This window comes from Plasmodium malariae (assembly GCF_900090045.1).
Source record: "Plasmodium malariae genome assembly, chromosome: 7".
NCBI lineage: Eukaryota > Apicomplexa > Aconoidasida > Haemosporida > Plasmodiidae > Plasmodium > Plasmodium malariae.
In genome coordinates this window covers 1486754-1513765 of record NC_041781.1, presented here as the reverse complement: position 1 = coordinate 1513765, position 27012 = coordinate 1486754, and the positions used below count along the sequence as shown (strand labels likewise).

Genomic DNA, 27012 nt, shown 5'->3' with positions numbered 1-27012 from the left:
TAGTCTGCCCTTTCTCCTTTTTCTCGTGAAAAAAAATAAAATAAATAGATAGATAACAAAATAGATGGATAAATATGTAGATGGATAAATATGTAGATGGATAAATATGTAGATGGATAAATAAATAAAATGTAGTGTAAAAGAATACATTCCCCTGCAATATTATATGTACATGCGGAATAACACAGATGTATATGCACACTTGGCGGAATGCACTACTAACATAGCAGAAAATCTTTTCATTCCCTTCTTCTCCTTTTCGTATAACGGTAAAATGTAAACACAGAAGGGGGGCATAGAAAACCCAGTAAATCAGCAATAAATTGGCAATAAATTGGCAATAAATAGTCAATAAATTGGCAATAAATTGGCAATAAATAGTCAATAAATAGTCAATAAATAGCCGATAAAAAGGTGATAAATAGCCGATAAAAAGGTGATAAATAGCTGATAAAACGCCAAAAAATCGTGCTTTTGATTTATAGAAAAAAGTCAAGGTCATTATAAAATACCCCTGGAAAGGGGAGTGCACGGTGGGGGAGAAAAAAAAAAAAGGAAAAAAGCAGTGTAGAGAAGCAAGTCGAAGTATAGAGAAGTAAGTCGAAGTATAGAGAAGCAAATCGAAGTATAGAGAAGCAAGTCGAAGTATAGAGAAGCAAGTCGAAGTATAGAGAAGCAAGTCGAAGTATAGAGAAGCAAGTCGAAGTATAGAGAAGCAAGTCGAAGTATAGAGAAGCAAGTCGAAGTATAGAGAAGCAAGTCGAAGTATAGAGAAGCAAGTCGAAGTATAGAGAAGCAAGTCGAAGTATAGAGAAGCAAATCGAAGTATAGAGAAGCAAATCGAAGTGAAGATAAACAAATAATAGTGCAGATAAACGAGTAGAAGAGTCGTAAAAATGCCCATCCTCCAGAGGAGTTGTTCCCTATTGTTGTTGAAGAATGGTTCAAGTTATGTACGTAAATGTTTCAATAGTTTTAGTGAAGGGATTGAAGAAATTTTAGGTAACAGTAAGGCATCAAATAAATGGAGGAAAGAGATACAAGAGTTAAAAAGGAACACACAAATAAAAAAGGATGACGTTGATATTAACGAAATAAATTACTTGATCAGGAAAGACAAGAAGAACAAAAAAAGGAAGGAACAACTAAGAGGTGAGCTAGTAAGTTGTATAAATGATGACAGAAGTGTTGAAAGAAATGTTAATGAGGAAGTCGTGGAAGAGGACGAAATAGAGAAAGGGGATAACATTAATAATAGTTGTAGTAACAGTAACAATGACAAAGAGAAGTTCAACTTGTTTCATATGGGCAATAGAACTATGAAGAATGTGAACCTAGATAAAAAAAAATTATATGAACTGTATGAATCCATTAATTCTTATGATAAGTGGGACGTGGAAAAGATAAACTATACTAATAGTAAAACGGCAGAAACGAAGACAATTGTAGTAGAGAAAAGATTCAACACATCTCTTGGAAGTGATAGAGATATTTTTCATATAGACAATTATTACGATATGTTTGAAGAGGATGGGAACAATGGAAGTGCAACAAACACCGAGGTGCTTGAGGACGACAGGGATTTAGCTAAAATTGGAGGAAAAAACCAATACAGTAAGATGTTTCCCCCAAATGATCCTCGTGTTACATTGGAAGTACAGAATGATTACTACTTTGCAGATGAAGATATTTACTTTTTCAATCATTTCAATGATTCTAACTATTCGCAATTTCTAGAAACCATTGACTGTAACAAGAATGTTTATTTTAATTACTTGAATAGAAAAAAGCCTATTAAAAATTTGAGCAGCCGTCAAATTGTGGAAGTATTGTTATGCCATTCGAGGGGATTATTCCACGAGGGGGAAGTAGGCATATTGGGAAAAACGGAGATCGATGTATATGAGCACATGGGATGTAAGAAAAATATCGGCGTAGTGCACTCAAATCATGACTATCCTAACTTTCGGAATAGCTACACCATCTTCAATAGTGTAAAACACGAAAAGAAGGATTTTTCGAGGAAAGGGGGGGTAATTACCCCTGGGGATAGAGTTATCTTAGAAAGGTTAGTAGACGCGGTCTATGTGGATGCAGAAATCGTGGGAAATAAAAATAATAGCAGTGGTGTAAATGATGGTAATGACAGAAGCCACTACGGTAGTGCTGATCTTTACAGACGAAGCTGCTCCAATCGCTTACTTTACGCAAACTTGCTAAACCGAATAGAGTTCATTAGTCTTTCTTTTAGCCTAAAGGAAAGTATTTTTATCATTGCATTTTTTTACCTGCAAAATTCCTTACCACTTGAAGTGCTAAATAAATTAATGCAAAATTTTTTGTGCCAATTGCAGTTACTAAGTATTGAGCAGGTATTAATACTTTTAAAAATTTATGGAACTTGGAAAAATAATTATGATGACTTTGTTCATGCATTGTTAATTTATTTTTTCAACATAAGAATTACTTCGGGCAGTGGAACGGGTGCATATGTGGGTGGAACAGCGGATAGTCATTATTGGTCAGCGAGGAAGGCGGAAAAGGAAAGCACGAAAGCAAGAGGAATAGCACAAGGAATAGCAAAAGAAACAGCAACAGGAATAGCACAAGGAATAGAAGAAGGAAATGCAAATATAGCAACAAGAGGAAAGGAAAGAGAGGGGCATACGAACAACCCTAGCAGGGATGCCACCATGATAGATATAACGAATAACATAATTTTTTTAAAAATATGCCTACAAAACAACATTCGTATAAATAAAGCTTTGATCATTTTTTATTCCAAGCGGCATTTGCCCTTTTATAAGAAAGAGGATTTTTTACTGATCTTCCAATGCTTTTATTTTTTAACGGATAAAAAAAGTAATAGCATTTTTCGTGAAATGATCAAGCACTTTCCTTTTCAACTTAGCAAAGAAATACAAGAAAAGGAGAAAAAGTTGACAAGTTCGATAAATTTAGAAAAATTGGCAAAATTAGAGAGATCAACAAATTCATCAAGTTTAACATGTTTAACAAATATTCGAAAAATTTTACAAGAACCGCGAAAAATTGCCGTCTTGAAATTAAATTTTGAAGAACTACAAATAGTGTTGTCTTCATTAAATAACATGAACAGTTCAGAATTTTACGAAAATGTAAAATTATGTCTAACAAATGATTATTACAACTTTAATGATATTTTTAAAGCGGAAAAAACGTTAAACGGATTAGAAGAATATGATCATGAGTGTGAACATGAGCGTAGGCATGAATATGTGCATAAACATATGCATTTGCATGAGCAGCTGGCAGGAGAACGTTTGGGTAAATCTTCCTGCACACGGGATAATAACAGTCTGCGCCATAAGCGGTTACTACAAGTGAACATTCATGTGATAAATTTTCTTATTTTTCATAATATTATCACAATGATAAGCGAATTTGTAGCGTTCCCCTTCTTCCGGAGGAATGATCTATTCGACTTGATGAAAAATGAGAAACAGTCCAATGACAAAATAGACTTTAATGATGAAGAAGTTACATTTGATATACTCATTAAGATGAACACTCACAGAGTTGATGAAAATATATGTATTAAGGAGTTGAGCTCTTCCGAGCGCTATAATGAGATAGACAATAGTACCAACGGAAATGAAGCGCATATAGATACTGCTTACATAGGAAGCGGATTAGTTCGCTTAAGTGCAATAGATGTAAAAGATTTATTTATCTGCAATAGAGACGATTTAAATAAATTTTTATATCATTATGAAAAAATAATACTTAAAAAGGTTTCTCTCACATTTTTAACCAATTGTATATATTTTATAAATGAATATATAACAAGTTTTAAAAAGATACTGCTACTAGATATTTGCACAAAAGTAAGTGAAGACATCTTATTCGTGCTTTCCTTTCTTTACTTGAAATTTTTAGTTATTATGAACTCCTTAAATGGCTGTAATAAAAAGATCATGTTGTTTCATTACTCGAAAATTGTACCACTCAACTACGAAGTTATAAGGAGAAAGGAAAAACTAAGCAGTTATGTATTTCTCTATTACAATCTGATTAAGGGCAGTAAAGAGCACAATCGTCAGCTACCTCAAAATGAATGGAAGACAAGTGATAAAAATCTTCTTTGTAATAATAGCTATCTATTAAGCAATTCAATTTTTAACACGCTATTTTTAATATTTCAAAATTTTTTTGACACTATCAAACTAAATTTCAGTACTACCATATTCACATGCAACATAAACATTATGCTCCTTACCCTCTCGTTATATACATACAACATGATAAGAGGGCGAGGAAATTATAGCGGTGGAACAAATAGCAGTAGTGCAACGAATTATCTCGGAGCAACCAACTGCATCGGTGCAACAAATTATTACGATTCTTGCCTTAACCTTTCCCCCGACACTCTTAGTAACAACTCTTCGGATATAGTTGCACGGGGTAGTATTGCTATTTCGAAGGAGATCAGTGCAACATTATTAGGTCTTATGGACAGTATCATTTCTTTTTTTTCCGTTTACAAGTCGAGGTATTATGAAGGACGGTTGAGTGATTCCGAGGTCATACATCTGGTCCGTGCCCTATCTTACTTTATATCAGCTTTGCATTTTTACGAAAACATAGATAAGAATGGATTGAGTAAAAAAAGTAGTAGTTGCATTGTGGCTGGTCATCCGAACATAGACTCATGCGTTGGTCATACTTCAGACGAGGGGGAGAAAAATAAAAAAAAAATCATCGAATTTTATCATTACTCGTTGTCCTTTTTTATTTCCGATTTGCGGAAAATATGCTTTTCCGACTTAACAGAAATAAATATATTAGAGATGTTTGAGGCTGTTTCTAGGATATATATTTTAATTTCATTAAATAATATTTCGTCAGAAGAAGTGGTGTTGATACTCAATCAGTTGATGTGGTATATAGTCAAAAATGAAATGTACATTAGTAAAGATAATTACCATTTTATTGTTAACTCATGTATAAATATGAAACACAACAGAGCATTCTTTATACCTTGCCAAATATTTGATTGGAAGGCTTATGCACAATTGATGCAAGTGCTACAGAGGGTTCAAATGTAAAAATAATTAAAATACGTTTTGATGGAAAGGCGGGGCATCTTTTTATACCTTTTTTTTAAGGAAATATTCTATTTTTTTTTTTTTTTTTTTTTTATTATGTATTGTTCATATAGATAATATTGCTAATGTGCACTCACCCACGAGCATGACCTCCCATTTATATCATATTTTCCGTAGCTCATTTTGTTCATTTTTTTTCTCTCTGTTCTCAGTTGTTCTCTCTATTCTCAGTTGTTCTCTTTATTCTCAGTTGTTCTCTTTATTCTCAGTTGTTCTCTTTATTCTCAGTTGTTCTCTTTATTCTTAGTTTTTATTTTTATTCGCAATATTTACCTTTAATTGGAATTTTTTTCTCAACTGGCAAATTATTTTATTTTAATTGGTTATATTATATTTTATTATGTTCTCTTTTTTTTTTTTTTTTTTTTTTTTAAGTATTACACGTACAGTACGCATAGTGCGTATCCTCTGTTCTCATTTTCCGCGGAAAAAGGGAAATATCGCGTTTGCTCCTTTTTTGGAAAACTATTACTTATGAGAATATATACATTTGTTTATACGATTGTACTTCTGTATTCGTGCATTCTTGTATCATTGCGCACTTGCCCGTTTGTACATTTTCTCACTCATAAATGTAAGGAAAAGGCTTTTTTTTTTTTTTTCTTTTTGAATATCTCAGGAATGTTTAGAACATTATATTATAAAAAAAGAAAAAGAAATAATAAAAAAAAATAGTAACAGTAGTGTACATGAATAAATGAGTACGCTAATATGCGAATATGTAAACAAAATAAGAATACAAAACAAAGGGCGAAAAATAAAAAGGGAAGGTTTCAAAGTGTGAAATATAGGAAAAATGCTTTATCTTTTGAAAACACGCGCATTACTAGGCATAATGCATATTTTGTTTAGGTAGAAATGGAATACATGCACATATGTACATGCTACAGATATGTATATATTCCAAGCTTGACCATCCTTCGAGGTGGCTCCTCAACGTTTTAACTACCCCCACTATATATATTTTTTTTTAAGATTAATAATACATACAACAAATAAACGTTAATAGTCGTTTTAAATATTATATAAACAGGTAGACTGAATACACATGTTTACCTGTAAGTAAACACCAGTTTAGAAAAATGCTTGTTTGTTTTGTTTGTTTGTTTGTTTGTTTGTTTGTTTGTTTGTTTGTTTGTTTGTTTGTTTGTTTGTTTGTTTGTTTGTTTGTTTGTTTGTTTGTTTGTTTGTTTGTTTGTTTGTTTGTTTGTTTGTTTGTTTGTTTGTTTGTTTGTTTGTTTGTTTTTCTTCGTCTTAACAATATTCTGTTCTATTTGGAGAAGGTATAATAATAGCATGCCCCATAGACAATAATAGTAATTGTAGAATAACTGCATAATGAACTATCTTTACTAATTCGCGGGTACAATTCGGAATATAGGTTAGAGAAATAAATGTAATTGAAATAATGATTTATCTAGCACGCGCAAGTAATATAAACCTAGGTACATGAACATAAATATATGTATATATATGTATATATTAAAATTTATGGAATACGTATGTACATATTAATCCTTTTTCAGCACGAAAAGGAAAAATTGCAAATTAGTTGTAAAGAAACCTATTTGTTCGCTTAACAGATGGTCGGTGCTTTCAAATATGTACGCAAATGTAGGTATAGGCTTTATACTTACATGTACATATATGTTCATAAATACGTACATATGTGAATATAACAAACACTTGATATATATACTATGTGTATCACTGCAATACGTCTGTACATGTGTTAAAACAGTTTCACACTGCTAAACCAGAATAAAAATAAGGTTAAACCGAAATTTTCATTAAATACATAAAAATTTATTTAAAGTTTAGAATATATAAAATGTTTGGTATACAAGAAAAAAAAAAAAAAAAAAAAAAAAAAAAAAAAAAAAATCGCTTTTCTTTTTTAATTAGTAATAACATTCCCATATTTGTATCATTTCAGTATTTCAAAAATAATTATTTTATTAGTTTGTTTTAATATTAGTCCTTATTTTTTTAATTTTGATTTTGATTATTTTAATTTTAACTATTGGATTAACTATTATTTCAATTTTGAGTTTTACCCTTTTTTTGTTTCTTATGCTGTTTTCTCTTTAATAAAGTATATACAATAATAATCTTAGTGTATTTTTACAATTTTATTTATTTCTGTTCATATATAAATAATTATTGTACTTTTTTCGAGAAGTTAAAAACTTGATATATAACCATGTTATTAATTATATTTCCTTTTTATTCTTACCTTTGAAAAGATTATATTAGAATAATGCCATTTTTGAGTAACACCATTTTTGTACAACACTATTTATGCACAACACTATTTATGCACAACACCATTTATGCATTAACTGATCGACTACAAAATTCTTACCTTTTAACAATGAAAAATTTTTATTTTCATTTTTGTTTCTATATTTTTTTCCTTTTCTTTTCCCTTTTTAAGTGAACATAGTTTTATACATACCCACCTGAACGTACGCGTATAGCCCAAGAGACGCAATAAAACAAGTCAGAAATGTTTGCAGAAAAAAACATATACTTATGTACATACATATACGTACATATATATACAATATATATACAATATATATACAATATATATACAATATATATACAATATATATACAATATATATACAATATATATACAATATATATACAATATATATACAAAATATATACAATATATATATACATATATACATATATACACATATGTTTACATATCTCAAAGTGTGTTCCTATCCGTGTTATATACACCAATACGTATATTTGATAAAAAAAAATTACAATAAGGAAAAGTCTTTTTTTTTATTTTTTTTTTTTCGAGCGATAATGTTAGTATATATCGGTGAACATACAATATTTGAATGGTTTATTTATGTGAGGAAAAAGTTCGATAAATGTTTCGACATGTGCTTGGAGTGATATACATTTACGTATATATGCGTATGTGTTTGTGAAAGTGTATGTATATATATACATAAATGTTTATTTAGGTACATGTTTATATGTATATACATACATACATACCTTTGAATTTGTGTGCACACACATGTGTTCTTTCATGTGCAATTCTGGCAAAGTCGAGAAAGTAGAGGAATCTTAAAAATTTGCGGCCCATGTTAGCCGTATTCTTTTACCTTAAGCATTTTTCGCATTTTTCGCATTTTTCCCATTTTTTTTGTTTTTATTTTTGTTCGCATTTCCGTTTGTATTGTCGTTTGCATTTTTGATCGAATTTTCGTTTGTATTTTTTTTTTGTATTTTTTTTTTTTCAACTTCCCGAGGGTTATTATAATAGAACAACTTGTCGAGGAGAGATAAAAGTAGAAGGCGAAGATTTGTGAACAGATATTCAGCTTTTTTTTTTTGAGCGTATTAATATCATAATGTTGGTACCTCCTCAATTTTACAACGGTGAGATAGTAGTAGATTTGGATAATACCATATTTAAACTTGAGGCAGAAAAGGTGATAGAGTTATATAAGAAGAGTATATATAATTATTTATTTAATTCAGGATATTCAAAAAATGACGAAGCAACTGTTGTAAGTGCTATTAATGTTGATAAGAGAATCAGAGATTTAAAAAAAGAAAGACTTAAAAATATGGGATATAACGTTCAATTCATATCTATATTGTTAACTTTCTCAATAATTTATTTCGCATGTAAGGGCATAATCGAACATTTTAAGAGTCGTCATAAAAAAACCTTACCCGAGGTTAATAAAAAATTAAAGAAATGAGATGATTGTTCATTTTGGAACATTATGGAGTATTATAATAAAATATTATAAAACATTATACAGATTTTTTTTTTTTTTTTCAAATTATTAATATTTATTAATAACTTTCCTATATATAATATTCTATGACATAAAATATAGAAACCTATTTCAGTTGGCGGAACATAACTCTGTTCTTATTGCACAAGCTTATGGGAAGCCACAAAAAAAAAAAAAAAAAAAAATGTATGTATGCACATGTTCATACAAAAATGTGCTTGCTCACATGAACCAATTATTCAAACGCTTTTATGGAAAAAGCAATTATTCGTCCTTATTTTATTATACATTGCCTTAAATATATTGAGACAAATTTACTAGTGGAGGCAACTTATTTTATATATTTATACTATATTTTTGCAGTCATTCATATATTTATTTATTTATTCGTTCATTCACTCGTTTACATTTTTTTTTTTTTTTTTTTTTTATTATTACCATTTCATTTTGTTTTATTATTACCATTTCATTTTGTTTTATTATTACCATTTCATTTTGTTTTATTATTACCATTTCATTTTTATTTTTTGTTATTATTTCATTTGTTTTGATTTAATTTTTTGATACTGTGAGTAATCATCATAATATTTTTGTTTTCTTTTCCCTTTTCAAAAATTGTATTCTTTTTAATTTCTTAAGTTTTTTCGTCCGTTATTGGAGTCCTCCCAAACTTTTGAATGTATGCATTATCTTCTTTTATGTTTTCATTTTGTTCCTTATACATTATTTTATATTCTCGAAAAAACAGTTACAACAAATTATGAAAAAAATATATATCTACATGAAGTGCAAACGACACTTAAAAAAATAAGATAGCGTCTATTGAAGAGAACCTGAACAACTCATGAAAATGAATTTGTTCGCTCCTTGTAGTTTTTGTAATGTTCTTTGGTTTTTACAAATATTAAAATATGCATTGATGAGGGGCAAAGAAAAATAAAAAAATTTTCTGTAAAATTTATTTTCTTTTAAATTTTTACCCTTCCAACTTGAAGTTGAAATGTTTTTTTTAAATAAATTTTTTTTTTTTTTTTTTTTTTTTTTAAATTAAGCTTACATTTTCGCATGAACAATTCATAATTTTTTTTTCCTCTTCCAGTTAATGTAAACTAATACATTTCTTCATTAAAAAACGGGAAATACTATATTATATTTATGTATTATGTATACCTTATATGAAATAAAAAAAAAAAAAAAAAAAACTTCTAAAATAACGCATACTCTGGTGTATTCTTTTAAATTGAGTTATAATATATGGCAGTAAAAAAGAGTAAAACTAGCACCTTTTTTAATTTCACCAAGGAAAATAAACGCAGTTTTCGCGAAAGAGACCGAGCTCATAATGAAGTGGTTTGCTAACGAAAAGAAAACTTTACATTTGTTCTTATTGCCTTTCATTTATGTACATTTGAATATGCATTTTGTAAACAGTTTTTTGATTAGAGGAATCAAAAAAATAAAACAGCGCAAAATTGTATTTATGCAGTTTATTTTGTTGTATAATATTATAAAATATTGTGTTATATTGTGTTATATAGTGCTAAATTGTTTCCTATTGTATTATGAAGTAGTATATTGCATTGCATTATATAGTACTATGTTGTATTGTATTATATTGTATTATATTGTATTATATTGTATTATATTGTATTACATTATATTTTCATAATTTTTATAATATTTTTTTTTTTCGCGCTTTGCCCTTTCTCGAATTCTTAGATTAACGACAGTTCGGATGATTTGCTTTTAGGAAACATTCCAGACTTAAATGAGGACACGAAAAAGAAAATGGGCATTCCTAAAAGGATTCAAATAAAAAAAAGTTTTAGGTAAATTTTTAAAGCGTGGGTGTATTAGTATGACCTTTTAATATCCCTATTTACTGCAAATTTTGTAATCGTAATTGTAATTGATGTTGTTTTATTTTTTTTTTTTTTGTGTGTGTGTAGATTATTAAAGAGGGAAAAGAAATTGCTAGATAATTTAGACTCAGAAAAAAAGGAAAAGGTGGAGCATTTATTGAGAGTACGCAAAGCAGTGTTGAAATCCAAAGGGGAAAAAGTTTATGTAAGTAAAAAAAAAAAAAAAAAAAAAAGAAAAGAAAAGAAAAGAAAAGAAAAGAATACAATGATGTAATATGAAATGACACAGAAAAATAAATTATAAAATGGTAGTACAGTTTTTTGGGGGAGGCGGGGGGAAATTAAAAAAAAACTTAGTATGCTTTAAACCGAAAAATGTACACCTATAGTACATTAACATATCAGTCAGATTATTTTTATTAATATATACATGCTTTATATACTTTTTCGTTAGGATGAAAAAAGTCTTAAAAAAAGAAGGAAAAACCTTTCAATGAAAAAGGAAAAATCACGCAAGAGATGGGAAAATAAAAAAAAAAAAAAAAATTAATCAAAATGTAAGAAATGTGAAAAAAAGGATAAAGCGTGCTTTTCTTAAAAAAAAAAAAAAAAAAATTCAAGTCCCCATGTGAGTATCCATTTTATTTCTCCTGCACTGGTAATATATTTGTAAAATTTTTTATTTCATTTTGTTTCCTTTTTATGTTGCTTTTTTTGTTGCTTTTTATGTTGCTTTTTATGTCGCTTTTTATGTTGCTTTTTATGATGCTTTTTTTTTTTTTTTAAATATGCTTTACTATTATTTTGTGTTATATATATATATATATATATATATATATGCTTATATGCCTATATGCACTTCTTCACTGCATGTATCAGAGACCAAACGAATGAAGCAAATTATTCACATAGACGATATACCCATCGTCATTCGTTATTGGTTTATATATATGGGGGGGCAAGAAGAATTTCTTTCTGGATATAATACCAAAAAAAACAATAACCCACCAGAGAATGTGAATAATGAATAATATGAACCGTACAGGAAATGAGTTACATTCTGGCAAGATCATAATATCAAGAGTTATAACATATAATTGAAATAAATTGAAAATGTGAATAATTCTTACAATAGTTGGTATGGTTTTACATAATATTCCTAAAATATAAATAAATAAAGGAGAGCTATCTGAATATATATTATTATTTTCTTCATCTATAGCTGCGGCATATCCAATACAGGTAATTACAGATATGATTCCAATCAAAAACCACAACATGGAAAAAAGATATACATTTGATGAGGCTGCACAGGCTATTTGTTTCTCTATTCTTAAAGATGAGCTGTTATATCCTGTTACAAATATAATTGATCCTATTATGTAACAAAAGGCTGTCCAGAAATAGTAAGATATGACACTCAGCTTAAATATTTTATTCGAAAAATTATAGCAACATCCGTAGGAACTACTTACATATTTCGGCTTTTCAACACTTAAATTGTCCTCACTGCTGTAGCCACTTTCGTAAGGATCGTCATTTTCCATTTATATAAACATGGGTGCGTCCGGGTACGCTTGCATGCATCATATATATATAAATAAATATGTACTGTTAAGGTAAAATATTGCCTATGTAAATATATATGCTTATTTATTTGTTTGTTTATCTGCTTGTGTGTCTGTTTGCTTATCTGTTTGTTTAATTATTTATCGTTTAATGAAAACATATATGCACTTTTATGCTGTACTCATACAAAAGAGAGGAAAAATCCAAGCACATACTGTTCACACAAAAATGAGTAAATAATTTGCAAAAAGTGGAGAAAAAAGCGTAATATGCGAAAAACGTATGAACAGAATGCGAAGAAAGTGCGAAGGAAATGCGAGGAACATATGAACAAAAGCTGACTTGTTCATAAAAATATTACTTCTTGATCAAAAGGTAGTCGAACTTTATATGTTACAAAATAGGAGGTACAAATTTATGCATGAATTTAGTGTGCACACAAAAGGGCATTTTTCGTTCATATTTATTTGTTTTTTTGTTTTTTTGTTTTATTGTATATATTTTTTCGTATTATCATATTTTCATATTTTCGTATTTTCGTATTTTTCCATTTTTCTTATTTTTTGCATATCTAAAAAAAAAATTCCCAGTATGCAAAAAATTGTTTTCGTATGGATATTATTTTACCACTTTTGTATATCTGCATAATTTTGTAACTTCTAAAAAATTTTAAATAACAAAATGCACAAATTAAAAGAGAATATTAAAAAAATTTTAAATGAACGAAAATAATAATGGAGGAAAAACCATTTGTTTTTTTGTCATTACTAATCTGCCACAATTTTTAATATGCTGAAACAAACTATTCCAACAGTTTAACAAAAAAGAAAAAAAAAACACATACGAAAAAATTATAGTACATATGAAAAAAAAAGATGTAAATGAAAAAACCAAAAAAAGCAAATTTTGAACTTTGACTACTTTTATTGTGTAGTTTCTCCTATTTTGTTTTTATTTTAACACCTTCCAAAAATGTCATAAGTTAATCATACATTTTTTTATTAAAAGAAATGAGTGAAAAAAAAATGATATTAAAAAAAAAAAAAATTATGAACAGTTAAGAACAATTATGAATAATTTTATGAACAGTTAAGAACAATTATGAATAATTTTATGAACAGTTAAGAACAATTATGAATAATTTTATGAACAGTTAAGAACAATTATGAATAATTTTATGAACAGTTAAGAATAATTATGAATAATTTTATGAATAGTTTAGAACAGTTACGAACAATTAAGAAAGGGTAACTTCAAATAAAGGTTGACTAAAGCGATGTGGCTGCAGGTGTTGCCCTAAACATAAGATATTAAACGTTAAACCATCATGAATACGTATGAAATTTTTTTGTTTTTTAAGTAGAATAATAACACAGGAAATGAAAGCAAAATTTTTATTTCTTAAATTACATGGATGCGTAAAAATGGTACGTCTGATTGTGTCCCCCTTTTTTTATTTTATATTTTTTTTTTAAAGTAGATCTGTTCATTTCATATATTATTTTTCTTCAATGATTTTCTAATTTTCTTTCTTTCTTTTCGCGATAAGTTCTTGGCATATGCTTTCCCATGTACCCTTTCAACTTTAAATTTTGTGTTCACATAAGCTAATAAAAGAAAAATACACACGCGGACTCATGGATACGTGTGTCCACATATGTACATATGTAAATGGATGCATACATACGTGAATACGTATAAACAAGTAACATTTCTCACACGAACATGTACATGCTCACTTCTTTTTTCCTTTCCGTAATTTTTGCACTTACAAGGGTGACTAAACAAATACGGAATGTCCAATGAAACATAATAGGAATTAATTAAAAGGATTAATTTGTCTACTTGATCATGAATTGAAGAAAAATTATCATTTTCCTTCTGCAAATTTCTTATTCCTATATGACTTGTGTCAGGTAAAATGTTAAACTCGATTGTGTTAAAATAGCTAAGGAGAAAAAATATATATGTAAAAAATGGAACACGAATATTTACAAATTTACATATATATATATATATATATATATATATATATATATATATTTGCATTATTCTCGACACAGTTTGAAGCGATCTTGGGGAACATCCCGGCGCAGCACCATGCTACATTGTAAAACTAATATATCCCATTAGTATAAGTATGCACTTGTGCATATGTACGCACATATAATGATAATGCAATTACGTTAAGCAACTCATATTAACACTACAAAAATTAACTATCATTTTAATATAAGTAGAGTCTCATCTAATTAACTATTTACTTGCGTTCAATCAATACGAACGGAATCTTCTTCAAGGATGCTATGATAGGGATGTGCTTATAAAATTTTTCGTACCTTGTAAGGGGACAAAAGCAGGCACATAAAAGGACGTATATAAGGACGTATACAAAAACATAAATAAACAGATAAGCGTCCAAACAAATGTACATATGAACACAAACATTTGAAAACATGCACCTAAACACACATCTAAACATGCACCTAAACACACATCTAAACACACAATTAAACACACATCTAAACACACATCTGAACACACATCTAAACACACATCTGAACACACATCTAATCACACATCTAAACACACACCTAAACAAACATTTTCTACTCATCATTTAATGTGATGTAAGCAAAATAATTTTAAAGTTTACTCGTTTGTCCTGATTAGTATAATAGCTCTCAGGTGGTCATGGTCCATACTGTCCATAATTTCATCATGGTTAAATAAAAAAATATTCAGAGATTTATCGGACCTAATAATTCTAAAAAGTTGTTCATACAGAAAATGGGGTAACTTATTTTTTAACTTGATTACATGCATTTAATTATTACATACGTATATAATACTCTCATATGTATTTAAATATGTTCATATGAATTATAATATGATCATGAATATTTAAAGAATATAATGCACAATTAATATCTTCACGTGTATGTAAAACTGTTAATCTAAATTCAAAATTTATATCACTTTTACATTTCTGCAAAATAGAAATATTTTTTTTTTTTTTTTTTTTTTTTTATATACCCTAACAGATTTCTCAGCAACACGTTGCTTTTCGCTTGATCTAGTGATTGTCTAAATAAAAAAAAAGAAAAAAGAAGAAAAGTGGAATTTATTCCTCACCTATTTTGAAATAATATGAAAACTAAAAAATTAAGAAATTACAAAATTAAGTTGATAAACTGACACATAAACACAAAACATGAACACAGATATATGCGTACATATATTCATATACCCAACACATGTGCACGAAACAAATGAACAACATATCAACATAACATAAATAAGATGTTTACAGTTCGATGCTATAGGGCGATTCCATTATTCTTTTAATTTTCGTTTTGGCACTCTCTCCCATTTTTACTAGCTATATTGTACATGCATACACAATGGTATATATATAAGTAATATGCCATAAAGGTCAGAAATATGATAATATATATGTATATGCATATATATGATGATAATTTTTATCTGCATTAATAAACACATTTAAATGCCTTATTCATCCTTTTATGCATTTTAATTATGCTCTTTCATATTTACATACATACTATTCTAATACAACCACTTTTATGCTGTTATTATTTCTCTTCGTATCTTTCTTTTATTGTTTTGGCTAGCTGATTTTTAACCTTTTGCAAGTTGCTGCATATTTGCGCTCGTTTGATACCCTTCCCTTACAAAATATCAACAATCTTGCAGCATTCTATACTGTTATGTATTATTCATCGTTTTTTTCTTGTTCCTCTTTATTTATCATTCTTCATTTATCTACCTGCATTTCTTATATTTTATATACATTTCGTTTAAGTGTACTCTTTTTTTTCCTGTACCCTTTTTTTATTCTCTAATTTTTTATTTTTCTTGTATCAATAAAAATTATTTCCAACTTTGCTTTTTTTTTTTTTTATCAAAATTTTTTTTTATTTTTCTCTATTTTGGTTATTCTGTTTTATTATTATTTTTATTATTTTTTATTTTTTATTTTTTTTATTTTTTTGTTTCATTTTGTTTCCCTACATCTTTTTGACTATTCGTTTTTTCTTTTCGTTCACGAGACTTTCGGCTGTTGCCCCGTCACCCAGAAAAAAAAAAAAAAAAAAAAAGAAAAGAAAAGAAAAAAAAAAAAAAAAAAAAAAAAGGATAAATATTAATACTACTTAAATATAAACCTAATGTAATTAATTATAAATGTAAGGAGAAGAAGGGACACAAGTAGAACAAGCAAAGAGAATAAAAGTAACCTGGAATGTGAGAAAAAAAAAAAAAAAAAATATATATATATATATATAGGACGAAAAAAGAAATATAATAATGTCATAATATAACAACTTATACTTTTTGTTCTTTGCTTGTACGTGTATATATTAGCATAGCACTGTTGCACATATTTACTAATAGATTTTAATTTTTTTTTAGATGTTCTACTTACACAACCAGGAAAATATAATCAAATGTAGTCAAATATAATCAAATGTAGTCAAATATAATCAAATGTAGTCAAATATAATCAAATGTAGTCAAATATAATCAAGTGTAGTCAAATATAATCAAATGTAGTCAAATATAATCAAATGTAGTCAAATATAATCAAATATAATAAAATATAGTCAAATATAGTCAAATATAATAAAATATAGCCAAATATAGTCAAATAAAATAGAGTATACAAGCGAAAAAGGTTGAAATAATAAAAGAGAGTACAAGAATAGTACGAACAACCAAAACATTAACATGCCAGAAGAAGATAAGGGAAAAAACATAAAAATTTCTAAAACGTTTTGTTCTTCGGATGATGGTAAAGGAACGTCATTGCTGGAGATGAACAATGTTAGGGTTCAGGTGAGGATGGGAAATGATGCACATATGTAATTAGAGGAACAACAAAAAAAGAAATAAATAAAAAAGTGCTCTTATACAGAGTTTATACATACATAATATGTACATATTTTTACACAAAAATGATATGTTTTAAATGCTGCTCCACCATATGACCAACTCTAATGAACACTTAATCATTAATTAATTTTTCTGACTGCAGAGTTATACACGAAACATTAGAATAGAAGACTTAAAATACTTGAGGAGTATTGAGGCACTAACTCTAAGTAACTTTTATCTACTGTACGTGTACCTGAAGGATATATATTTTATTTTTCTTAATTTTGTTATATTCTTAAATAGAGAGGAAACAATGGTATTAGATGTGCTGGAGGAATCAAATAATGCATTCCTCTTTAATACCAAGATACAGGACTTTGACGTTTTCTTGGAATGTATAAAGCGTTATATGGAGGACAAAAAACATCATAGCATTGTCAATGATATAGGTACTAAAAGCAGTGGTAGCATCAAAAGCAGCAGCAACAGTAACTGCATTCATAACAGTGAAAACCATTCGACTAATAACTCAGAGGGAGGTGCACGGAGTAATGTAAGCCCACACAATGTTGGTAATAAAAAGGAAGAATGTAAAAAAATGGAAGTCGGCAAAAATGGGGAAACTCATGAAAAGGCACCTGAAGAAGGGAAGAGAAAAAAAAAAAATAATAATGGTACTGGCAATGGTAGTGGCAGTGGTAGTGGTAGTGGTAGTGGTAGTGGCCGTAGCAGCAGCTGCATCGGTGATAAAGTTAAAGAGGGTGGACACTTCGATTACGTAAACGAACTACTTAGCCGATTGTACTCAGAAGAGGAGATAAAGTTTTTAAATATAGATAGAATAATAAACGATAAGGTAAAAAAGGAGAACATTTTGAACAAGTCCATAAAAATTAACAACAATGTTTGCATTTATAAACTGTCCTATCTTTATTTTAATGATAAATTAAAACGAATAAGATTAGACTATATTTTTAATTTAATACTGTTTAATAAAAAAAGAAATAAAAAAGAAAATACTGATAATGGGGCAGAACAGATGAAGCAAAGCAAAAATGGGGATAGCAACAGTAGTGCCAATAACAGTAGTGCCAATAACAGTAGCGGCTATAACAGGAGCGGCTATAACAGGAGCGGCTATAACAGCGGCAGCAACTACTACTACATTTATGAAGGGCAATTTTTGTTATACCTATCACATTTTAAATATTATATTTTTTCCTTCTTCTTATACTCTTATGTTAAATATGCCAAGTGCTGTAAAAATATTGAGGAGGGGGAGAGTAATAGAAATGACAGCGGTACCACTGGGAGATATAACAATAGAAGAGAGGATGGTACAAAGAGGGTGTATATAAACAACAAAGGTGGTAACAACATGTGGAAATTTCTTTACAACGAAGAAGACAATATGAAAAATATTTTAAATGTAGTATCGTACATATTAAATTTTGTAAATAATGTATTGAATAATTTAGATATAGTATTAAAAAGAGAAAAAATTGATTTAAATGAAAATAAAAAATGGGACAAAAAAGAGCAAGTAGACATGTACACTTCTGAATTCATTAATGATATACTAAAAAATATTTTTTCTTTTAAATATATTAATCTTGATCATTTAGATTTTGCTTTGTCATGTATAATTCTGCTTAATATACGCACTCATAATTATAATGTGCAATTTTATTTTTATCTCAATAATAAGTATGAGAGCTTCTTTCATCTCTTTAGAAAATATAATGCATCTATCTGCTTATGGAATAACCGTAAGACACGTTAAGTTTTTCCACACCCATTCGTGCTGCTATATCCATTCGTGCTGCTACATCCATTCGTGCTGCTACATCCATTCGTGCTGCTACATCCATTCGTGCTGCTACATCCATTCGTGCTGCTACATCCATTCGTGCTGCTACATCCGCTAATCCTTTTTTCCTTTTTATATCAGTACGAAGCGCAAACTACTTCCGCTTCTTCGAAGACTTGAAGTTGCTGTCTATAATTGAAAAATGCTGTTTATTTTTGAACCTAAAAAATATACGATTGGAGTACATATATAACATACTTTATGCTGCAAACAATAGGAATAAATTTAGCGTAAATATAAAGCTCATTGATGAATGCTTAAATTTTTACAATATAAAAAGAACCATATATTTCTTAACATGCTTAGGAATGGAAATAAAAAATGAAAGAATATTTTTTAACATGTCTAATAGGGAAAGAGACGAAAATAAATTAAGATGTTTTCTCTTAGATAATAAAGATGAATGCATCAAAAGTTTTTCTAAAGTGTATGAAGAATGTATTGATGATTATACATATATTATTTATCAAGAAAAAATATTTGAAAAGAATAAATGTTTTTTCAAATATGACTTACCGAGTTTGATATATTTTGCGCACTGTTGAAGTGTAAACTAGGATTCCTCTTTTTTTTTTTTTTTTTTTTTTAAACGTTGCTCACATATCCGTCCTTGTACAGTCTCTGCCTTTTTTTCCTTAGCCTTGTAATATTTATTTTCATTGGCAAGGCTATAGAGGAAACAGGTGCATGGGCATGAGTGTATGTTTGTATGTGTGCATGCAGTTATATTTATATTTACACTTTTGTAGGTACATCTGCGCATGTGCTTCGTTTGTTCAAATAAAAGCTTGTCTTTTTAGGTTAACCCGCTAGAAGAGTGGTACCTAGTAGTGTGCTTATGTGGGCATATGTACATACGTGCATACATACACACAGCATACACATATCCATATGTACATGTATAAATAGCTAATGAATGACAGTTGTTCGCTTTATTTTCTTTTTTCCCTTCCCATAACTATGCAAGTAATAATGGCCATCTTCGTTGAGAACCCATAAGAAATGTACAAATAAATGCACTAAGAAATGTGCGAAAAATGTACAAATAAATGCACTAAGAAATGTGCGAAAAATGTACAAATAAATGCACTAAGAAATGTACGAAAAATGTACAAATATATATACTCAAAAAAAATCAGAATTACGAAAAATTGAGTCTAATATTATATAATGGAGCAAAATAGCAATATAGAAAAAAAAAAAAAAATATAGCGTAGCAAAATAAGGAAAAATGCAACATATTACAAATCAATGTAAAGACTAAAGATATGTAAAAAAGGGCAAGTAACGAAACGTAGGTTCATTGGATCAAAAAGGGGTGAAGCAAGTAGTAATGTCAGACAACCAGCGAAAGTGGACTTTCACTGGTTTTGTTTGTTTTGTATATGCTCAAAAAAAAAAAAAAAAATGAACTGAAATAAAATGAGCAGAAGTAAAATGAGCACAAGTAAAATGAGGAGATGTAAAATGAGAAATAAAATTAAGTGGAATAAAATAAAATTAATTATAGCGAAGTGAAATATGGAGTAGTAAATTGCTAAGCGAATTGTCGAGTGGGGCATTCTTGACCTCCTAACTAGTTAAATCCTCCCTCTTCTCGCTGTTATTAAGGATCTGCATGCGATTATTTTCCTTTCTCATATAAGTCATCATGTTATTTATATTATTGCTACACCTAGCATTGGTCAGAGCGACTCCTCCTATTTGTCTGTTATATCCACTTCCATTTCCATGTGAATTTCCAGTTATGTTGTTGCCGTATAACCATATGTAATTGACAACATAGGGATCCGTTACGCTGTTATAAAATATGGCCTCCTTGTCTGACATTGTGTATGCACAGGCTTTTATTTCACGTGAAAAAAAAAAAAGAAGAAAAATTAAAATAAAATAAAAATGAAGACGATAAATAAAATAAAAATGAAGACGATAAATAAAATAAAAATGAAGACGATAAATAAAATAAAAATGAAGACGATAAATAAAATAAAAATGAAGACGATAAATAAAATAAAAATGAAAAACAATAAATAAAATAAATGAAAGAGTAAAACACAAAATTAATAAAATTGATATTTTATCCCGTGAGACGAATTACAATTAGCGGAAAAACTCTAGCGAAGGGAAAATAATATACTCTATTTCGTCCACGGAAAAATGAGGAAAAAATGAAAACACATGAAAAGGGGAAAAACGCAAAAAAGGAGGAAAAGCTAAAAATGGGAATAAGGATAAAAAGAACGCTTCATTCCAAGTAAACCCTAAGATGAAAAAATCAAACTGTCAAAGTTATCATTAAATGCCAACGGGACGGTAGAGTAATTACTGTACCAACATATTGAAAATAGAAAAAATAAAAATTATCGTTTTAGTGTTATTTACTTTGTATTTCCTTAATTTTTGTTTTCTTCCTTTTATTATCTTTTTTTTTTTTTTTTTTTTAAATTCTGTCTATGTGCATTTTTGTAGCTGCTAGTGTCATGCTACAAAAAAAAAAAAAAAAAAAAAAAAAAAGATAAAGAGAAAGAGAAAGAGAAGAGAAGAGAAGAAAAAAAGATGAGAAAACACTGAGCATATGCATACATATATATCTATGTAGTAACATAGATAAGAGATATAGGCATATGTATAAGTAGCATAGTGTGAATAAAATGGTCCAAAAATAAAAATTTCATTGATGTCGAAATGTGTCAGCATTCAGCTCCTCAGGGTGAGCATGCATGAATGATTTTCCGTTTTTCATTTTTTCACAAAAAGGAAAGAAGATGAATCTCTTGGAAATACACAAGATTGTCCATTTACTATAGGCTCTATTTTTTTCTTCTACCATTTTTCTACGTATTTTTTTTACCTATTATCTGTACTTCTTTCTACCTTTTTTTTTTTTTTTTTTTTTTTTTTTTATCTATTTTCTACATTTCACGTATTTTTTGACTCTTTTAATGTTACCCATTGACAATTTCAATTTTTCAACTGCTTTGAAACATTCCGTTCATTCTTAGCTTTTCAATTTCCAGTGTTCTTCATAACATTTGTCTAAAAATAAAAGAAATATGAAAAGCCGAATACCACTTGACTCTCTTCAGGGGTAATTCACTTACAGAAATAAAAATATAGGTCATATCTTCTTAAGGGTAAGATACTTGGAATTAAAAAAAAAAGGTGGGAGATAAAGAGAAAAAAATGAAAAGGAAAAGACAATTATAAATTAGAATAACCAAAATATATGAGAATAAAACTAGCTAATATACGTCTCTTTATAAAGATCATTTTACTACATTTCATCCTATTAGTTTGACATCCACGTTGGGGGAGGTACAGTATCCTACTTCCTCAAACGGCATCGTTTTTATTTTTCACCTTCCCACATATTCACTTTTCCTCTTTTTTTTTTTTATTTTTTTTTTATTTTTTTTTTTATTTTTTTTTTTATTTTTTATTTCTCCCCCTTCCCCCCTTAGATGAATAAAGACAATATTAATGAAAACGTAAGGAGAGTGCTAGCGAAAAAAGAAAGGAAAAGATTGAAGGAGGAAAAGGAATTATATAAAGCAGCTCAAGTAATAAGTTCACAAAATAATGCACTCAGAAAAATTATAGCACAAAAACAAACGTCATCAAGTTGTTTTGTTAGTAAAATGAAAGATATTAATAAATCATTTCCTCATGTGAGAAGTAAGAATGACAAAAATTATATGAAGGAAAATAGAATAAAGATGCAAGAAAAAATAAATATGCAAAAACAGTTGTTACAAAAGCAAGAGGAAATGAAAAATAAAAAACCATTCAAAATGAAAAAATTCGAAAAAGTTGTTTCTAAAGTAGCAAAGAATTTACGAGCTAGTGAAGAAAGAAGCGAAAATACAAAGGAGAACATAAATGAGGAGGGTAGTAAGCTAGGTGCTCAAAGACAAGGTATAGGTCGGAATGCGCCAGGAGGTGGAACTAGTCAGCAGGTAAACGTGAATGAAGAGAAAGACGAAGCAGAGGCGGCAGACGAAGAAGAGTACGAAGAGGTAGAGGAATACGTGGAAGATGAGGAAGAATATGAGGAGGTTGAGGAAAATGTTGAAGACGAATATGAAGGGGAAGAATCACAAGCTGAAGGGAACGCAAAGGGAGAACAACATTATGAAGAATATGAAGAATATGAAGAATATGAAGAATACGAAGAGGAAGGAGTGGACGAAGGAGTGGACGAAGAAGTGGACGAAGAAGTGGACGAAGAAGTGGACGAAGAAGTGGACGAAGACGTGGAAGAAGACGTGGAAGAAGACGCGGATGAACAGATGATGCGAATAGACCAAATGGGAAACGAGAAAAGAGAAGACGAAGGAGTCCGAAACGAAAAAAGCATTATAGATAAATTCAAAGAAAGAGAGAATAAACAAAAAAAGGACAAGGGGAAAAAGGAAAATTTGCATAAAAATTACGGAAAACTTCCAAATTATATTTTAAAAAAAAAAAAAGATGTTGCAGATGAACCTGGAGATGTGCCTGAAGGGTATCGAGTTTTAAAAAACGATGAAAGAAATTATGTTTTAAAAGAATTACATTCGCAATTAAAAGAGATTAATAAAGAATATAAAAACAATAAGGATACGGGAAAAAAAATTGAACTTGGAAAAAAATTAAAAGAAATAAAAGAATCTATTGAGTTGTTCAGTAACCCTTATGTTGTCGTGGATGAAAACTTTTAAATAGAAGGGAGGGCGAGGAGTTTAAGAAAAAAAGGATAATATGGAAAAAAAAAAGAAAAAGAAAAAATACGTATAGAATATTTTTCTTCTTTTTTTTTTTTAAAGTATCTTCCAAATTTGTCGTTTTCACCGCGTTCGTTAGATGCGACATACAACATTATAGATCATTTGGATGTTTTACAATTTTTTTTTTTTTTTTTAAAACACTAAGTCAATTTATTCCATCTTTTTTTATATACACATTCTTCTTTTTTTCTGTAATTTCATATTTTGCATAAATGCACGTTCTGAAAGAACAATGTAAATTACATTTATTAAAATATAATAATTAAAATGTTTTCTTTCGGAAGGATAAAAAAGAAAACAAGAGAGAAGAAAACAAAAGAAATGAAAATAGATGAAAGGAAAAGAAAAAAATAGATTAATAATATTATACGTAGTCCTAATTGACTATCATTCTGTATATACCATTACGCGTAAAAAAAAAAAAAAAAAGAATATACCATAGGGTATGGATTTTCCAAAATTAGCATAACGATAAAAAATAAAATGCTTATTCATATTTTTTCGTTCGATACATGTGCAAAAGCAACCTTCACACTTGTAATTTACCTCTGTCTGTTTTATCTTATTCACTCTTTGTTTTTCGTCTATTCATGCATTAGCTCAATCACTCTTTTGTTTATTCATTTGTTCATTCATTTTATTTTATTTTATTTTTTTTTCAACTAGCTATTCCATAAAGCCAAAAAAAAAAAAAAAAAAAAAAAAAAAAAACCTATTGCCTTAAGTGTGCAGTTAATCTATCAGGAAGTACATCCATAACACATGTACCTGCAAGAAAAAAAAAAAAAAATTGTAACTAGCTAAAATATTATTCTATGCAAAAGTTGTTATGCGTCAGGATGTAAGAAATTTAGTCATGATATATTATGTGAACGAAAATGTATTTTAAGGCAATGTTGTTGACGTGATTGTCTTTTCACAAATAGTTTTTCTTTTGTCTTTTCATATCTTTTAATATGTTTTCTCTTTTCGACTCATTTAAAATATTTTCTCTTTTCATATCTTTTAATTCCTTCTTTCTGTGATGTTACCTTTCTGTCTGTGGTCATCCCAGTCTTCGAGCTGCTCAGCTGTACAGGCAATTTGTGCGCGATAATACTGAAATCTATAAAATGAATGAGAAAAAAAAAAAAAAAGTATGACCACACATATAAACGTAAAGATTATTTTGGCGCACACGTCTATCTCTTCTTATATTAGTACGCATCAACTCTGAACTAATATTCTCAAACGTTAAAAATTATTTCATGGGTACAGATATGGGTACGCACGCGTGTAAGTACGTATATACATATATATATATATATATATACATATATATGTACATGTATACGTATATGTACACGTGTACGTGCGCACGCAACAAATAATCTCACTTGCAACGAGGGTTTTCTTCACCTAATTCCCTTGCACATCTGCAGAACAAAGTATATCTATAAGCGCAGTGATTGAACTGGTTCACTTGTAAAAATCGTGGATCCTGTCATAGTAGCAGGGAAAATAAAGGGAAAAAAAAAAAATATTATATCAATTTTTTACTAATTATCTACAACAAAATAATTATTTTACAAAACGTGTAGTTCTTCATGACAACACAAAGATAAGCACTATTTTGTGAAACTATTATGGGATAGATAGGCGTAAGATAAAAATATATAAAGTATATTCCCTTTACAAAATTTATACACATATATGTTTATAAGTAAGAATATATGCATGTATTCATTAAATCTTGAATTACACTAGCATGCGGGTTTTGAGAAGTCAGTTCGTCATAATTTTTTATAAATTTATGGCTTAAATAATTGGATTCACTCATTTTTTAAAAACAATTTATTTTAATTTTTTTTTTTTTTGTCATTTATTCAGTTATAAACATACAATATACACATGCATATGCGTATGCGCACATGTACTATTTTTCATTTTATAAAAAAATGTAAAGAAAAGCTCTGCAAAGTTACTTAGAGAGAACAATTTAATTTATAAATAAAAAATACGAATATCATGTTTATTATCCGCGTGCAATTTTCGCATCCACATTTTATGTCATTATTTACAAAAAAAAAAAAACAAAAAAATTTCTTTTTTCTTTTTTTTAATATAATATATTATTTAATATTTCACATATTCACATATGCACCTTGTTTTCATTTTATTATTCCCTTTAATTCAATAGGTGAAGTTATGGGAAGTTTGCCCAATTTTCCTGCACTCTATGTTTGTGGAAGGAGCTATTTATATAAGCAGTATTTCGCTATTGTGCAGATTTAAATTTTTTGTTAACGTTTTATTGTTAATGTTTTATTGTTAATGTTTTATTGTTAATGTTTTATTGTTTTTTCGTTATTTCGCTTTCGTCTTTGAACGCTAGTTTTTTAGCTTTTATCTTTCATCTGTTAGCTTTAATTTTTCATTTTTCGCCTTTAATTTTTTTTTTTTCAAACGTTTAAATGTATTTTTAAAAGATGGGTACAATAATTTTTTACACATTTTTATTTATAAAATTTTTGTCATTAGGGCATCAAATGTAATTTATATTTTCATGTTGTATATTTTTGTGTTTATCCTTTGGTATTGTATAATTTCGTATTTATATTTTTATACAGTATACATTCATATTGTATATTTTTGTACTGTATATTTTAGTATTGTATATTTTCGTATTCGTACATATTTGTATTTTTTTTTTTTTTATTTGCACACAAAATATTTTTAAAAATCTTGCAAACATACATAAAAGTGAAAACAGCATTTACCACTTTTCTATTTTGTTAATATATAGCAGCTTACAAAGAAATAAAATTAACGGCAAGATAAACTTATATGCAGATTAGTTCACGCATTTATTCCTTTTTTAATGGCTTCGTTGTTTATCTAAGATTATAAAAAAGGATGCTGCGCCCAGGTTTTCAAAAATGTATACATATTTTGTACAAGTATTATGCATATATATGTATATCTTCACATATTTATATGCATATATTTACGTACATTAATATATATAAAATGTATACATATAAACGTACATTTAAGTATACGTAAAAGCATATATACATAGATTTATTTATATGAATATTTACTAACTGGTAATTTTATTTGCCTGATTATGCAGGAG

The 27012-nt window shown here is 28.4% G+C and overlaps 8 protein-coding genes across 8 annotated transcripts; 5 read left to right on the top strand and 3 right to left on the bottom strand.

Moving 5' to 3' along the window:
- Positions 1-896: 896 nt before the first annotated feature.
- Positions 897-5087, top strand: PmUG01_07040300 (conserved Plasmodium protein, unknown function; the record flags this gene model as incomplete). The annotated part of the gene is made up of 1 exon (XM_029004155.1): positions 897-5087. One exon carries the CDS (start codon positions 897-899, stop codon positions 5085-5087), a length of 4191 nt encoding a protein of 1396 aa, XP_028860872.1.
- A 3445-nt stretch (positions 5088-8532) lies between these two features.
- On the top strand, positions 8533-8889 carry PmUG01_07040200 (conserved Plasmodium protein, unknown function; the record flags this gene model as incomplete). Its single annotated transcript, XM_029004154.1, has 1 exon — positions 8533-8889. The coding sequence occupies one exon, from the start codon at positions 8533-8535 to the stop codon at positions 8887-8889; it is 357 nt and encodes a 118-aa protein (XP_028860871.1).
- Positions 8890-10270: 1381 nt separating this feature from the next.
- PmUG01_07040100 (conserved Plasmodium protein, unknown function) lies at positions 10271-11340 on the top strand (the record flags this gene model as incomplete). The annotated part of the gene is made up of 4 exons (XM_029004153.1): positions 10271-10351; positions 10648-10757; positions 10878-10995; positions 11245-11340. 4 exons carry the CDS (start codon positions 10271-10273, stop codon positions 11338-11340), a joined length of 405 nt encoding a protein of 134 aa, XP_028860870.1.
- A 325-nt stretch (positions 11341-11665) lies between these two features.
- PmUG01_07040000 (conserved Plasmodium protein, unknown function) lies at positions 11666-12337 on the bottom strand (the record flags this gene model as incomplete). The annotated part of the gene is made up of 1 exon (XM_029004152.1): positions 11666-12337. The coding sequence occupies one exon, from the start codon at positions 12335-12337 to the stop codon at positions 11666-11668; it is 672 nt and encodes a 223-aa protein (XP_028860869.1).
- Positions 12338-13850: 1513 nt separating this feature from the next.
- On the bottom strand, positions 13851-15732 carry PmUG01_07039900 (conserved Plasmodium protein, unknown function; the record flags this gene model as incomplete). Its single annotated transcript, XM_029004151.1, has 6 exons — positions 13851-13966; positions 14132-14307; positions 14624-14698; positions 15016-15126; positions 15396-15446; positions 15671-15732. 6 exons carry the CDS (start codon positions 15730-15732, stop codon positions 13851-13853), a joined length of 591 nt encoding a protein of 196 aa, XP_028860868.1.
- A 1379-nt stretch (positions 15733-17111) lies between these two features.
- Positions 17112-19673, top strand: PmUG01_07039800 (conserved Plasmodium protein, unknown function; the record flags this gene model as incomplete). Its single annotated transcript, XM_029004150.1, has 3 exons — positions 17112-17219; positions 17419-19036; positions 19210-19673. The coding sequence occupies 3 exons, from the start codon at positions 17112-17114 to the stop codon at positions 19671-19673; spliced, it is 2190 nt and encodes a 729-aa protein (XP_028860867.1).
- Positions 19674-21805: 2132 nt separating this feature from the next.
- PmUG01_07039600 (conserved Plasmodium protein, unknown function) lies at positions 21806-23828 on the top strand (the record flags this gene model as incomplete). Its single annotated transcript, XM_029004149.1, has 2 exons — positions 21806-21838; positions 22590-23828. 2 exons carry the CDS (start codon positions 21806-21808, stop codon positions 23826-23828), a joined length of 1272 nt encoding a protein of 423 aa, XP_028860866.1.
- Positions 23829-24606: 778 nt separating this feature from the next.
- COX6B (cytochrome c oxidase subunit 6B, putative) lies at positions 24607-25713 on the bottom strand (the record flags this gene model as incomplete). Its single annotated transcript, XM_029004148.1, has 4 exons — positions 24607-24662; positions 24926-24999; positions 25271-25374; positions 25636-25713. The coding sequence occupies 4 exons, from the start codon at positions 25711-25713 to the stop codon at positions 24607-24609; spliced, it is 312 nt and encodes a 103-aa protein (XP_028860865.1).
- Positions 25714-27012: the final 1299 nt, after the last annotated feature.